The 12,086-nt window shown below is 45.5% G+C and overlaps 1 protein-coding gene across 1 annotated transcript; it reads left to right on the forward strand.

Moving 5' to 3' along the window:
- Positions 1-44: 44 nt before the first annotated feature.
- Positions 45-11,942, forward strand: LOC126947426 (vacuolar fusion protein CCZ1 homolog B-like). The gene is made up of 6 exons (XM_050778079.1): positions 45-194; positions 486-563; positions 1,276-1,323; positions 2,900-2,983; positions 5,323-5,498; positions 10,655-11,942. The coding sequence occupies exons 1-6, from the start codon at positions 186-188 to the stop codon at positions 10,740-10,742; spliced, it is 483 nt and encodes a 160-aa protein (XP_050634036.1). The 5' UTR covers positions 45-185; the 3' UTR covers positions 10,743-11,942.
- Positions 11,943-12,086: the final 144 nt, after the last annotated feature.

The raw sequence follows: 12,086 nt of genomic DNA on the forward strand, positions 1-12,086 counted from the left end.
TTCACAAGGTAATACCTTTAAGTGTGTCTTTTAGAGTTCAGTGAATTCTTAAAACTTCTGCTGGAGAATTGTCCCAAACGTATTTTTTTAACCTTTGTAGGACCTTTAGCCCATCAAAACCTGCAAAATCTTTACATACCCAGAAGAATAGACAGTTCTTCAATGAACCAGAAGAACATTTCTGGATGGTCATGGTATTTACATACACGGTGTATCTTTCTGAAATTGTACGGTGAAGTTATGGGTGATCTTTACTATTCAGAGTTTGGGAAAGTTCTCTGGCTGTTGCATCCAAGTAACATTAAAATAAAATTAGTTGGAATTTTAAAGTCAAGTTCTTCCTATTTGCTTTATTTGTTCTTGGGGCTGTTTTAAGAAGTTGTGTTTCTGGTGCTATAGCATGTTCAAAGTTTTTAAATTAAGGCAAAATAAAAACCATGGTATAATGAATTCATTGTATAATTTCAGTTTATCAAACTTTGCAGGTTGTTCGGAATCCTATAATTGAAAAACAGAGTAAAGATGGGAAACCAGTTATTGAATATCAAGAGGAGGAGTTGTTGGTAATGTGTCATTATTTATTTATTTATTTTAGATGTATTACTGAGTATGTTGAATCCCTCAATTGGTCGGATTTAAACTCGGTGGCTTTTGCGGAAGTTTCTCGGGGTATATAGCAAAGGTTTATGTTTATCGTTTACATGAGCACGGTCTTTTTAAAATGTATATGCACCCTATCTCACTAATACCTTCTACTCTTCATCTACATTGAAAGCCCTCCTAAAGTAAGGCTTACTGAGTCACAAATTAGAATTTAAACACTTCTGGCTGGGAACAGTGGCTCACACCTATAATCCTAGTACTTTGGGAGGCCAAGGCGGGTAGATCACTTGAGGTCAGGGGTTCAAGACCAGCCTGGCCAACATGGCGGAACCCTGTCTTTACTAAAACTATAAAAATTGGCCAGGAATAGTGGCGCACACCTGTCATCCCGGCTACTCAGGAGGCTGAGGCAGGAGAATCGCTTGAACCAGGGAAGCAAAGGTTACAGTGAGCCAAGATTATACCACTGTGCTCCAGCCTAGACAACAGAGTGAGCCTCCATCTCAAAAAAAAAAAAAAAAAAAGTAAACACTTTTTTTCAGCACACAACTATTGTGGGACCAAGTTCATAAACATTATACCGTTACGTCAAGAGTCAGTGTAGCTTTGCCATCTATCCAGTAGACATTGTGTTCCCTTGAATTGAGATCTGTGCTGTTTTTGTGTTTGCAGGACAAGGTTTATAGTTCAGTGCTACAGCAGTGCTACAGCATGTACAAGGTAAGCCTGGCATTCGTTTCTGAGAGTCCAACCAGTTACCCCTATTTATAGGCTCCAGGGTTGTTTAAAGAGAAATCTTTCAATGACTGCAAAGTGACTGTGTATTTATCTTAGAGAAGAAAATAATGAGGCCTTGGAAACAGGTAGTGAGGTTTATGCCCACATTTATTCAGCGAGTATTGAACTCCCTTCTCTCTCTCAGCCTCATAGTGGGAATGTGTCCCCCACTGATGAAAAAGTGTCCCTCTGTCCTCAAGGAACGTACAGAATGCAGATAATTTCATGATTTAAACATTTCAGTGAGGCAGGGCATAGTGTATCACACCTGTAATTTCAGCATTCTGGGAGGCTGAGGCAGGAGGATTGCTTGAGCCCAGGAGTTCAGGACCAGTCTGGGCAATATAGCAAGACCCCATCTCTACAAAAAATTTTTGTACAAGTTAGTCAGGTGTCATGGTGCATGCCTGTAGTCCCAGCTACTTGGGAGGCTGAGGTGGGAGGATCGCTTGAGCCTGGGAGGTCGAGGCTGCAGTGAACTGTGATTGCGCCACCACACTCCAGCCTGAGTGACAGAACGAGATTCCATCTCAAAAAAAAAAAAAAAGGATAAAAATGGTGATTCCATTCATTGAAAGAAAACTGAAAAATAAAAAATAAAAATTTGGGTGATATTACTTATGTAAATTGAAACTTCAGGGTAAGTTGAAATTTTTGAAAGATGCCTAGAGCAATTTAGGTGGTTTCATAAATAAGACAGCACTGGCCGGGCGCGGTGGCTCAAGCCTGTAATCCCAGCACTTTGGGAGGCCGAGGTGGGCGGATCACAAGGTCAGGAAATCGAGACCACAGTGAAACCCCATCTCTACTAAAAATACAAAAAATTAGCCGGGCGCGGTGGCGGGCGCCTGTAGTCCCAGCTACTCAGGAGGCTGAGGCAGAAGAATGGCGTGAACCCAGGAGGCGGAGCTTGCAGTGAGCCGAGATCGCGCCACTGCACTCCAGCCTGGGCAACAGCGTGAGACTCCGTCTCAAAAAAAAAAAAAAAAAAAAAAAAGACAGCATCACTTAACAGTATTTTTTGTAACTTACATTTTTAACTCAACTTTTCTCATTTAAATATTTTCTCTATTGAAAAGAACTGGGAGATTTAATGAGCTGAATTAATCATCTAAAGGAAAGGCCGGACGCGGTGGCTCACGCCTGTAATCCCAGCACTTTGGGAGGCCGAGATGGGGGGATCATGAGGTCAGAAGATCGAGACCATCCTGGCTAACACGGTGAAACCCCATCTCTACTAAAACTGCAAAAACAAAATTAGCCGGGCATGGTGGCAGGCGTCTGTAGTCCCAGCTACTCAGGAGGCTGAGGAGGGAGAATGGTGTGAACCCAGGAGACGGAGCTTGCGGTGAGCCGAGATCATGCCACTGCACTCCAGCCTGGGTGACAGAGTGAGACTCTGTCTCAAAAAATAATAATAATAATAATCTAAAGGAAAAAAAGAACTTCTTCTAGTTCTGCTGAAAAAGTGAGCGTAGGAAATTGATTGTTTTTTTCCTGTGGTCTTTTACCTCATTAGCTTTTTAATGGAACATTTCTGAAAGCCATGGAAGATGGAGGCATCGAGCTTCTGAAAGAAAGATTAGAGAAATTCTTCCATCGGGTAAGTACTTTGAATTTCGTTTATAACTTTAGTGAGCATTCAGCAGATTTTTAGAGAAATATGGACAGACAAGTTTGTTTCTTATGTACAAAAAACCCAGAACTTGAAAGTGGCAAAGAGCCTGAGACGGACCGTCGTAAAACTGGAGCAGCAAGGAAACGCGTGAGGCGTGCGCTCTGGACCCTCCCTCCAGCTGTAAGGCAGAGCTTCCTGCGTTCGCCCAGGGCTCTTAAAGAGTCCTGGAGTCATCGTTTGGCCTCCTTGTGTTTTACCTGCGTCTGTCCTGGGCTTACTCAACAGCCGTCTTTTGTGTGATGGATCAGTTGATAAGGAAAACGTGATTATTGGAGTTGCACATTGTTAAGGATGGGCTCTGTTCACTGAACAGGCATAAGCTGTGTCGATGCAGGAAGAGTTACTGGCTGTGGGACTTTGTCAGATGAGCCATTAGGGACATTTGTCCCAAGTGCTGTTCTTCCATTGTAATGGAATTGTGCATATTTCACCCGACCTTGTCAAGCTCAGTTTATCTTTTTTTTAAAAGGAAACAAAGAGACAGGGTCTTGTCCTGGCTGTTTTGCCCAGGCTGGTGTCAAGCGATCTTCCCTCCTCGGCCTCCCAAAGTGCTGGGGTTAAAGGCATGAGCCAACTCGCCCAGCCCGGTTTCCGTTGAAGAAACAATTCTCAATCTATTTTCTTCTGAAAATACCTTCTGTGTCTATTGTTGAGTTCAACTTTTCTCTCTAAAACAGTTTTCATAGCTATTTTTGAATTTTTTTGTTTCTCTGAATTACTTTTCTTTGTTTTGTCATTTTAATGACCACAATTATCCACTCGCATATTATCTCCTGGTTTCTGTTCTTGTCCTCATTTCTCTTACCCATCGACATATGGATACAACTGTTGTCCTGACTACATATCATTTAGACCTGATTTTAGTATAAGATGGCACTCTCGGCTGGGCGTGGTGGCTCACACCTGTAATCCCAGCACTTTGGGAGGCCGAGGCAGGCAGATCATGAGGTCATGAGTTCATAGACCAGTCTGGCCAACAAGGTGAAACCTCGCCTCTACTAAAAATACAAAAAAACTAGCTGGGCGTAGTGGCGCATGCCTGTAATCCTAGCTGTTCTGGAGGCTGAGGCAGGAGAATCGCTTGAACCCAGGAGGCAGAGGTTGCAGAGAGCCGAGATTGCACCACTGCACTCCATCCTGGGCGACAGAGCAGGACTCCATCTCCGGGGGAAAGAAAGATGGCACTGTCTGTAGTATTAATGGATAGATCCCTCATTAGGCTAATCTAATTTGAAGGGCACTACTATAAGGAATTACTTTTTTTTTTTTTTTTTTGAGACAGTCTCACTCTTGTCACCCAGGCTGGAGTGCAGTGTGTGATCTTGGCTCACTGCAACCTTCATCTCCCAAGTTCAAGTGATTTACCTGTCTCTCAGCCTCCCAAGTAGTTGGGATTACAGGCTACCACGCCCGGCTAATTTTGTATTTTTAGTAGAGACGGGGTTTTGCCATGTTGGCCAGGCTGTTCTCAAACTCCTGACCTCAAGTGATCTGCCTGCTTTGACCTCCCGAAGTGCTGGAATTACAGGCATGAGCCACTGCGCCCAGCCAAGAATTAAATACTTTAAAGTGCTAGCTGGGCACAGTGGCTCATGCCTGTATTCCTAGCGCTTTGGGACACCTAGACATGAGAATCACAGAGGCTGGAAGTTCAAGACCAGCCTGGGCAACATAGCAAGACCCTATCTATACCAAAAAAAACCAAAAAAATTTTGGGCCGGGCGCGGTGGCTCAGGCCTGTAATCCCAGCACTTTGGGAGGCTGAGGCGGATGGATCACGAGGTCAGGAGATCGAGACCATCCTGGCCAACATGGTGAAACACTGTCTCTACTAAAAAATACAAAAAATTAGCCGGGCGTGGTAGCAGGTGCCTGTAGTCGCAGCTACTCGGGAGGCTGAGGCAGGAGAATGGTGTGAACCTGGGAGGCGGAGCTTGCAGTGAACTGAGATTGCGCCACTGCACTCCAGCCTGGGTGACAGAGTGAGACTCCATCTCAAAAAAAAAAAAAATTTAACTTTAAAAAGAGGTAAAACACAATACTGAATAAACATTAACTAGATATGTTTGAACTTTGTATCTTGGAATTGGTACTGAGTTCACACTCGGTTACCCATGTTTTCGCCATGGCCTCGTTGTTGTGCTGTTTGCTAGTGTGTAATTGTACCATAAATAAGAGTCTGACATAAGATTATTTTCAGTTATCAAGGAGCATTATATTCAGTGTACTATTAGTAAATTTTATGCCTTACTTTTTTTCCACAGTATTTGCAAACGCTACATTTGCAGTCATGTGACCTACTTGACATTTTTGGTGGAATCAGCTTCTTCCCGTTGGATAAAATGACTTATTTGAAAATCCAGTCCTTTATTAATAGAGTGGAGGAAAGCCTGAATATAGTCAAATACACTGCGTTTCTCTATAACGATCAGCTCATCTGGTAGGTACACCCCAAGGCGTGGTATTAAAAGAAGAAATTGAGATAATGAAAACAGCAGTGACTGGATTGATGGCAGGTTGTCAAACAGGAACTTGTAGGGGGAGGCCGGGTAGGAAGCATCTTCATAGATATTGTCAAAATAAAGCAGTGATTATTTAAAGCAGAACTAGGGTGATTTGGGTTAAAATTTCCAAGCAGAGGAGTTTAAAACTGGTTGCATGAAAGATGAAAGGCTGGGCGCAGTAGCTCACGCCTGTAATCTTAGCACTTTGGGAGGCCGAGTCGGGCAGATCACTTGAGGTCAGGAGTTTGAGACTAGCCTGGCCAACATGGGGAAACCCCGTCTCTACTCAAAATACAAAAATTAGCCGGGTGTGGTGGCTCATGCCTGTAATCCCAGCTACTCGGGAGGCTGAGGCAGGAGAATCGCTTGAACCCGGGAGGCAGAGGTTGCAGTGAGCTAAGATGGCACCACTGCACTCCAGCCTGGCAACAGAGAGAGACTCAGTCTCCAAAAAAAAAATGTTCCTATCAAGTAAGGTTTAGGAATCCTATTTTTCTTTTGGAGTTTTTTCCAAAATGACGAATGTGAGAAGCGGAATTTTTATAGGTTTTTCTTTTCTTAGAGACGGAGTTTATTGTGTTGGTCAGGCTGGTCTCAAGCTTCTGGCCTCAGTGATCCACCCGCCTCAGCCTCCCAAAGTGCTGGGATTACAGGCATGAGCCATTGCACCTGCTTTCTTTTAAAGAAGCTAGAGTTCTTTTTTTTAATCCAAGAAATCCAAAGTGTTATACAAACCAGGAAATTACCTGCTATCGTCAAACTGTTTGTGTCCTGCAGTAGGAACAAGGTGGTCACAAGACTACCCAGCATACGTGACCCCTGAGAGCTGGATGGCAACCGAGGCCGCGCACTTTTGGCCTAGAGTAGGTGGACAGAAGCCGTGGAGGCATAGCAGGGAGTGGCCGGGCCTCCCGCAGCTGTTCCAGGACCCTCAGGTTTTATGTTCCCATTGACTATAGCCCACTTTCTTTTTTTTTTTTTTTTTTTTTTTTGAGACAGAGTCTCACTCTCTTGCCCAGGCCGGAGTACAATGGCACAATCTTGCTTGGCTCACTGCAACCTCCACCTCCTGGGTTCAAGCGATTCTCCTGCCTCAGCCTCTTGAGTAGCTGGGATTACAGGCACGTGCCACCATGCCCAGCTGTTTTGTATTTTTAGTGGAGACAGGGTTTCCCCATGTTGGCCAGGCTGGTTTTAAACTCCTGACCTCAGGTGATTTGCCTGGATTGGCCACCCAAAGTGCTGTGATTACAGGTGTGAGCCACCGCACCTGGCCTAGCCCAGGTTCTTTTTTTTTTTTTTTTTTTTTTTGAGACGGAGTCTCGCTCTCTCGCCCAGGCTAGAGTGCGGTGGCCAGATCTCAGCTCACTGCAAGCTCCGCCTCCCAGGTTTACGCCATTCTCCTGCCTCAGCCTCCTGAGTAGCTGGGACCACAGGCGCCCGCTACCTCGCCCGGCTAGTTTTTTCGTATTTTAGTAGAGACGGGGTTTCACCGTGTTAGCCAGGATGGTCTCGATCTCCTGACCTCGTGATCCGCCCGTCTCGGCCTCCCAAAGTGCTGGGATTACAGGCTTGAGCTACTGCGCCCGGCCAGCCCAGTTTCTTAATCAGGGGTGTGGCCATATTTTACTACTATAACGTGAGTTCAGCTAATAGAAAAGGCAAAACTAGTTCCCCTGAAATTTACCTTCCCTGCCAAAATCTTGTGGCTCCATTTTAAGAAGAGAAACAAGTTACTGTAAAAAAATTTGAATCCAGTTAATAAACAACTTGGTGGGTTTCCACATGAACTTTGTTATCTCCTAGGAAGACAACACAAATTTCTGGTGAAAACCCATCTACTTTTTTTTTTGTTGTTTTTTTTGCGGTGGAGTCGCTTTCTGTTGCCCAGGCTGGAGTGCAATGGCATGATCGATCTTGGCTTGCTGCAACCCCTGCCTCCTGGGTTCAAGCAATTCTGCCTCAGCCTCCTGAGCAGCTGGGATTACAGGTGCGTACCACAACACCCAGCTCATTTTTTTGTAGAGATGGAGTTTCACCATGTTGGCCAGGCTGGTCTCGAACTCCTGACCTCAAGTGATCCGCCTGCCTCAGCCTCCCAAAGTGCTGGGATTACAGGCGTGAGCCACCGTGCCTAGCCTCCACCTATTTTTTAATTTGACAAATTGTATATGAGGCAACCTTCCACTGTACTGACTCTGCTGTAGTTGCTTTCTGTGATATGCACACGATGTTAGTAAGTGAAATACTGCCGTGGAATGTAGGAGATGGGAGGATAGTTGTGCTCCTGTAGCATCAGGTCTGCAGAGGGAGTGGCTCCTCCCCAGATGAAAATGACAGGAGGTGCTTGCAAGTGACATGCATCCACGGTGATAGGGAGATGTAGTGTGAGAAGCCGGAATCCAGCAGCAGTGGCCCATGGCCTTGTCTCCACCGAAAAGAGAAGAGCAGCTGAGATTCTGATCTCTGGGACGGACACAAGCCTTGCCGTGGGTGCAACCTCCTGAGAGTGAGGAAGAACGAAAGAGCAGAGGGTCCTCCAGGAGCTCATTCTGGGAGACGCTGGAGCCAGAGTGACCAGCAGCATTGGCCCTTGGAAGCCTGGAGTCACAGGACAATCTGGCGCCCAGCTCCAGGGATCCTGCTGGCATCGTCTTGGAATAGCATCCGAGGGGTAGAGCAGGGCACAGCTCTGGTGGCTGCACAGAACTGTTCTGTTGTCACCTCCAGTGTGCTCATGGGGGAGAGGTCAGTCCCAGGAAGTAGCAACAAAAAGAACCTTCAAGAAAAACAGCATGTTACTCCAGTTGCGATTGCTTCCACCTGTCATCCCAGCACTCTGGGAGGCTGAGGCAGGAGGATCACCTGAGACCAGGAGTTCAAGACCATCCTGGGCAACATAGAATGTATCTCTACAAAAAATGCAAAAAAAAAAAAAAAATCAGCTGAGCACTGTGGTGCGCACTTAACAGTCCCAGCTGCAGAGACTACAGAGGTTGAGGCCGGAGAATCACTTGAGCCCGGAAGTTTGAGGTTGCAGTGAGCTATGATAGCACCACTGTACTCCAGCCTGGGTGACAGAGCAAGACCCTGTCGAAGAAAAGAACAGCACGTTTTGACAGAATTGCTCATTCCGAAGCTGTTGTATTTAAATGCCAAGAAAGACTTTTAAACCAGGTGCGGTGGCACATACCTATGGTCCCAGCTACTGGGGAGGAGGAGGCAGAAGGATCGCTTGAGCCAGGAGTTACTTGGAGACCAGCCTGGACAATATATAATGAGGCTCTGTTGTCTCAGCCTGGACATTATATTGTCATTATGTTGTCTCAGCCTGGACAATATGAGGCTCTGTCTCCACCAAAAAGGGGGAAATAAAAGAATTTGTCACAAGCAGAGTAAATATTACCCTTATGTATTTATTTAGTATATTGTTTTGATTTTTTTTTTGGGACAGAGTCTCACTTGCTCGGTCGCCCGGGCTCTAGTGCCGTGGCGTGATCTCAGCTCACTTCAACCTCCGCCTCCCAGGTTCAAGCGATTCTCATGCCTCAGTCTCCCAAGTAGCTGGGATTAGAGGCGCGTGCTATCAGTCCTAGCAAAATTTTGTATTTTTAGTAGAGCCAGTGTTTCGCCATGTTGGCCAGGCTGGTGTTGAACTCCTGACCTCAGGTGATCTGCCCACCTTGGCCTCCCAAAACCTGCTGGGATTACAGGTGTGAGCCACCGCGCCTGGGCACCTTCAGGATATTTCAGTGATCTTGAATAGAAAACCCCCAGATCCAGCCTCACTGTCTGTCTGTCTCTCTCCTTTTAAAAAACTGATTCCAGAGTCTGATGCCGGCTAGTTTCTCTCTGCTTTCTCCACGTGCTGCTCTTTCCTGCCTCATTTCAGATTAGACGGTTTGCCTGAAGCTTGTTTTTCTCCTCCTCCTTTTTCTACACCGAGATGCGGAGAATTAAAATCCATGTACATTTCTGAGACCTAGGATCACGTTCCCTGTCTACAGCACACCCATATTTTCCCGGGGAACTAGGGGAGAGAATGTGGGGTTACCGTAAAACCCAGGAAGCTAAGAGACATCTGCTGCTAAAATGAAACTGTGGCTTTGGAGGTTTCCTGCATAATCCTACATGGAATTCAACCAGTCCGATCCCTTGTGACTCTTTATCTCAAATGGCTTGTAAAATACAAGACTACGTAGGAGTAGCCTTTTGCAGGTCAGGATGAAGTTCCAGTGCCTGGACTCCAGTTTAACTCTTTGCCTTCCTGAACTTCGCAGTCAGGAGGTGAGCCTCTTGATATAATGTTAAAGAAAAAAGCACCGGTAGTCGCAGCTACTCAGGACGCTGAGGTGGGAGGTTCGCTTGAGCCTAGGAATCGGAGGCTGCAGCGAGCTGTGGGCGCACCACTGTAATCCAGCCTGGGCGACAGACGAGACTCATCTCTTGAAAACTGAAAAAAGATGAGGCCAGGCACAGTGGCTCACATACGTAATCCCAGCACTTTAGGAGGCTGAGGCAGGAGCACTGCTTGAGTCCAGGAGTTTGAAACCAGCCTGGTGACATAGCAAGACCCCCATCTCTACATAAAGTAGAAAAATTAGTTGGGCATGGTGGTGCACGCCTGTAGTCCCAGCTAGTCCGGAGGCTGAAATGGGAGGACAGCTTAAGCCCTGGAGGCCGAGGCTGACTCAGTGAGCCTTGATCGCACGACTGCACCCGGCCTGGGTGACAGAGCAAGACATTGTCTCAAAGTTTTTTTTGTTTTTTTTGTTTTTTTAAATAAAAAATGAGCTTTATCCAGGGCTTAAATTTTTTTGGAAAAGTTTGACAAAGTATACCACATAAATTCAGATTTACCTCAGTGCTAAGAATTATGTTTAGGAAAAAGGAAACTCATTTTGATCTCAGGTAGAAAAATAGATTGTTTTGAGTTTTATGTAGCTTTAGACTTTAAAAAGTTAGAATTTATTCTGTGTCACTAAAAATGACTTGAGAAAAAAAAATTTTTTTTAAATGAACTTTATCACAGCAGTGGAAAGACGGAAGACAATTCCAAAACGTTTAACCCAGTGCTTTTCTGATGTTCCAGGAGTGGATTAGAACAAGATGACATGAGAATTTTATACAAATACCTTACCACCTCCCTTTTTCCAAGGCACATGGAGCCTGAGGTATGATGGGGACCATCGCTGCACACACTTACTCACATCCAGGGACACAGAGGGGGCGGGTGGAGTGCGATGGTGGTGCGTGAGAGCATTTCTGATCATTGCTGATGTATATTTTGACTTAGTGTGATATTTATGTCGTTGTGTATCAATTAGCACAGAAAACCACATGCAGCTCTCCTCCAGTGTGTGACATTCCGATGTGACGCAGAAAGCATCGTTTCATGTGTGTGTGTGTTGGTTTTGTGTGTTTTTGTTTGTTTGTTTTTTGAGACGGAGTCTTGAACTTTTGCCCGGGATGGAGAGGTTCAAGCGACTCTCCTTGCCTTGGCCTTACAAGTAGCTGGGATTTACAGGCGCCCGCCACCACGCCCAGCTGATTTTTTTGTATTTTTAGTAGAGATGGGTTTCACCATGTTGGCCAGGCTGGTCTCGAACTCCTGACCTCGTGATCTGCCTACCTTGGCCACCCAAAGTGCTGGGATTATAGGCGTTAGCCACCGCCCCCAGTCCAGAAAGCATGTTTTTAAGAGGAGTAGAGGAAAAATTGGATTTCATTTTATTTTTAATTTATATATTTTATTTATTGAGACAGAGTTTTGTTCTTGTCGCCCAGGCTGGAGTGCAATGGTGCAATCTCCGCTCACTGCAACTTCCACCTCCTGGATTCAAACAATTCTCCTGCCTTAGGCTTCCGAGTAGCTGAGATTACAGGCGTCCGCCACCACGCCCAGCTAATTTTTGTATTTTTAGTAGAGATGGGGTTCCTCCATGTTGGCCAGGCTGGTCTCGAACTCCTGATCTCAGGTGATTGACCTGCCTCAGCCTCCCAAAGTGCTGTGATTACAGGCGTGAGCTGCCGCTCCTGGCCGAAAAATTGGATTTTAGATCAGGTTCTAAAATCAGGTTTAGATCAGGTTAAAATGCCAGTGATCTTTAAAGCAGTCGACCTGTGTCGTCTTCTCCTCTGTCAACATGAGACCTAATTTTCAGTAGATGTTTTAGTGCCGACCTGGCTTTCCACTCTAGTACTGAATTTCCCGGTTTTCCCAGAGAACTTGTAAATGATATCACTGTGTTCTCCCGAAAGTATTTTCAGAGCTTAACACACAAAAATCATTGGGCTCAGCTGAACTCACTCTCTCCGCTTGTTCCTTCCCTCCCTCTTGTCCTCCCTCTCTCCAATTTTTTTTTTTTTTTTTTTTTTTTTTTTTTTTTTTAGAGACAAGGTCTCTCTGTGTTGACTTAGCTGGTCTCAAACTCCTGGGCTCAAGCAGTCCTTCCACCTCAGCCTCCCAGGTAGCTGAGACTACAGGTGTATGCCACCACACCTGGCTATGTTTTTTTGTAGAG

The sequence above is a fragment of the Macaca thibetana genome, unplaced genomic scaffold, assembly GCF_024542745.1.
Source record: "Macaca thibetana thibetana isolate TM-01 unplaced genomic scaffold, ASM2454274v1 unplaced_scaffolds282, whole genome shotgun sequence".
Taxonomy (NCBI): Eukaryota; Metazoa; Chordata; class Mammalia; order Primates; family Cercopithecidae; genus Macaca; species Macaca thibetana.

Bases quoted from the DNA above. Each gene is read 5' to 3' on its own strand.
- LOC126947426 (XM_050778079.1), top strand. The intron at 1,324-2,899 runs GTAAGCCTGGCA...TTACCTCATTAG, and splicing joins AGTGCTACAGCATGTACAAG to CTTTTTAATGGAACATTTCT. The intron at 5,499-10,654 runs GTAGGTACACCC...CTGATGTTCCAG, and splicing joins TATAACGATCAGCTCATCTG to GAGTGGATTAGAACAAGATG.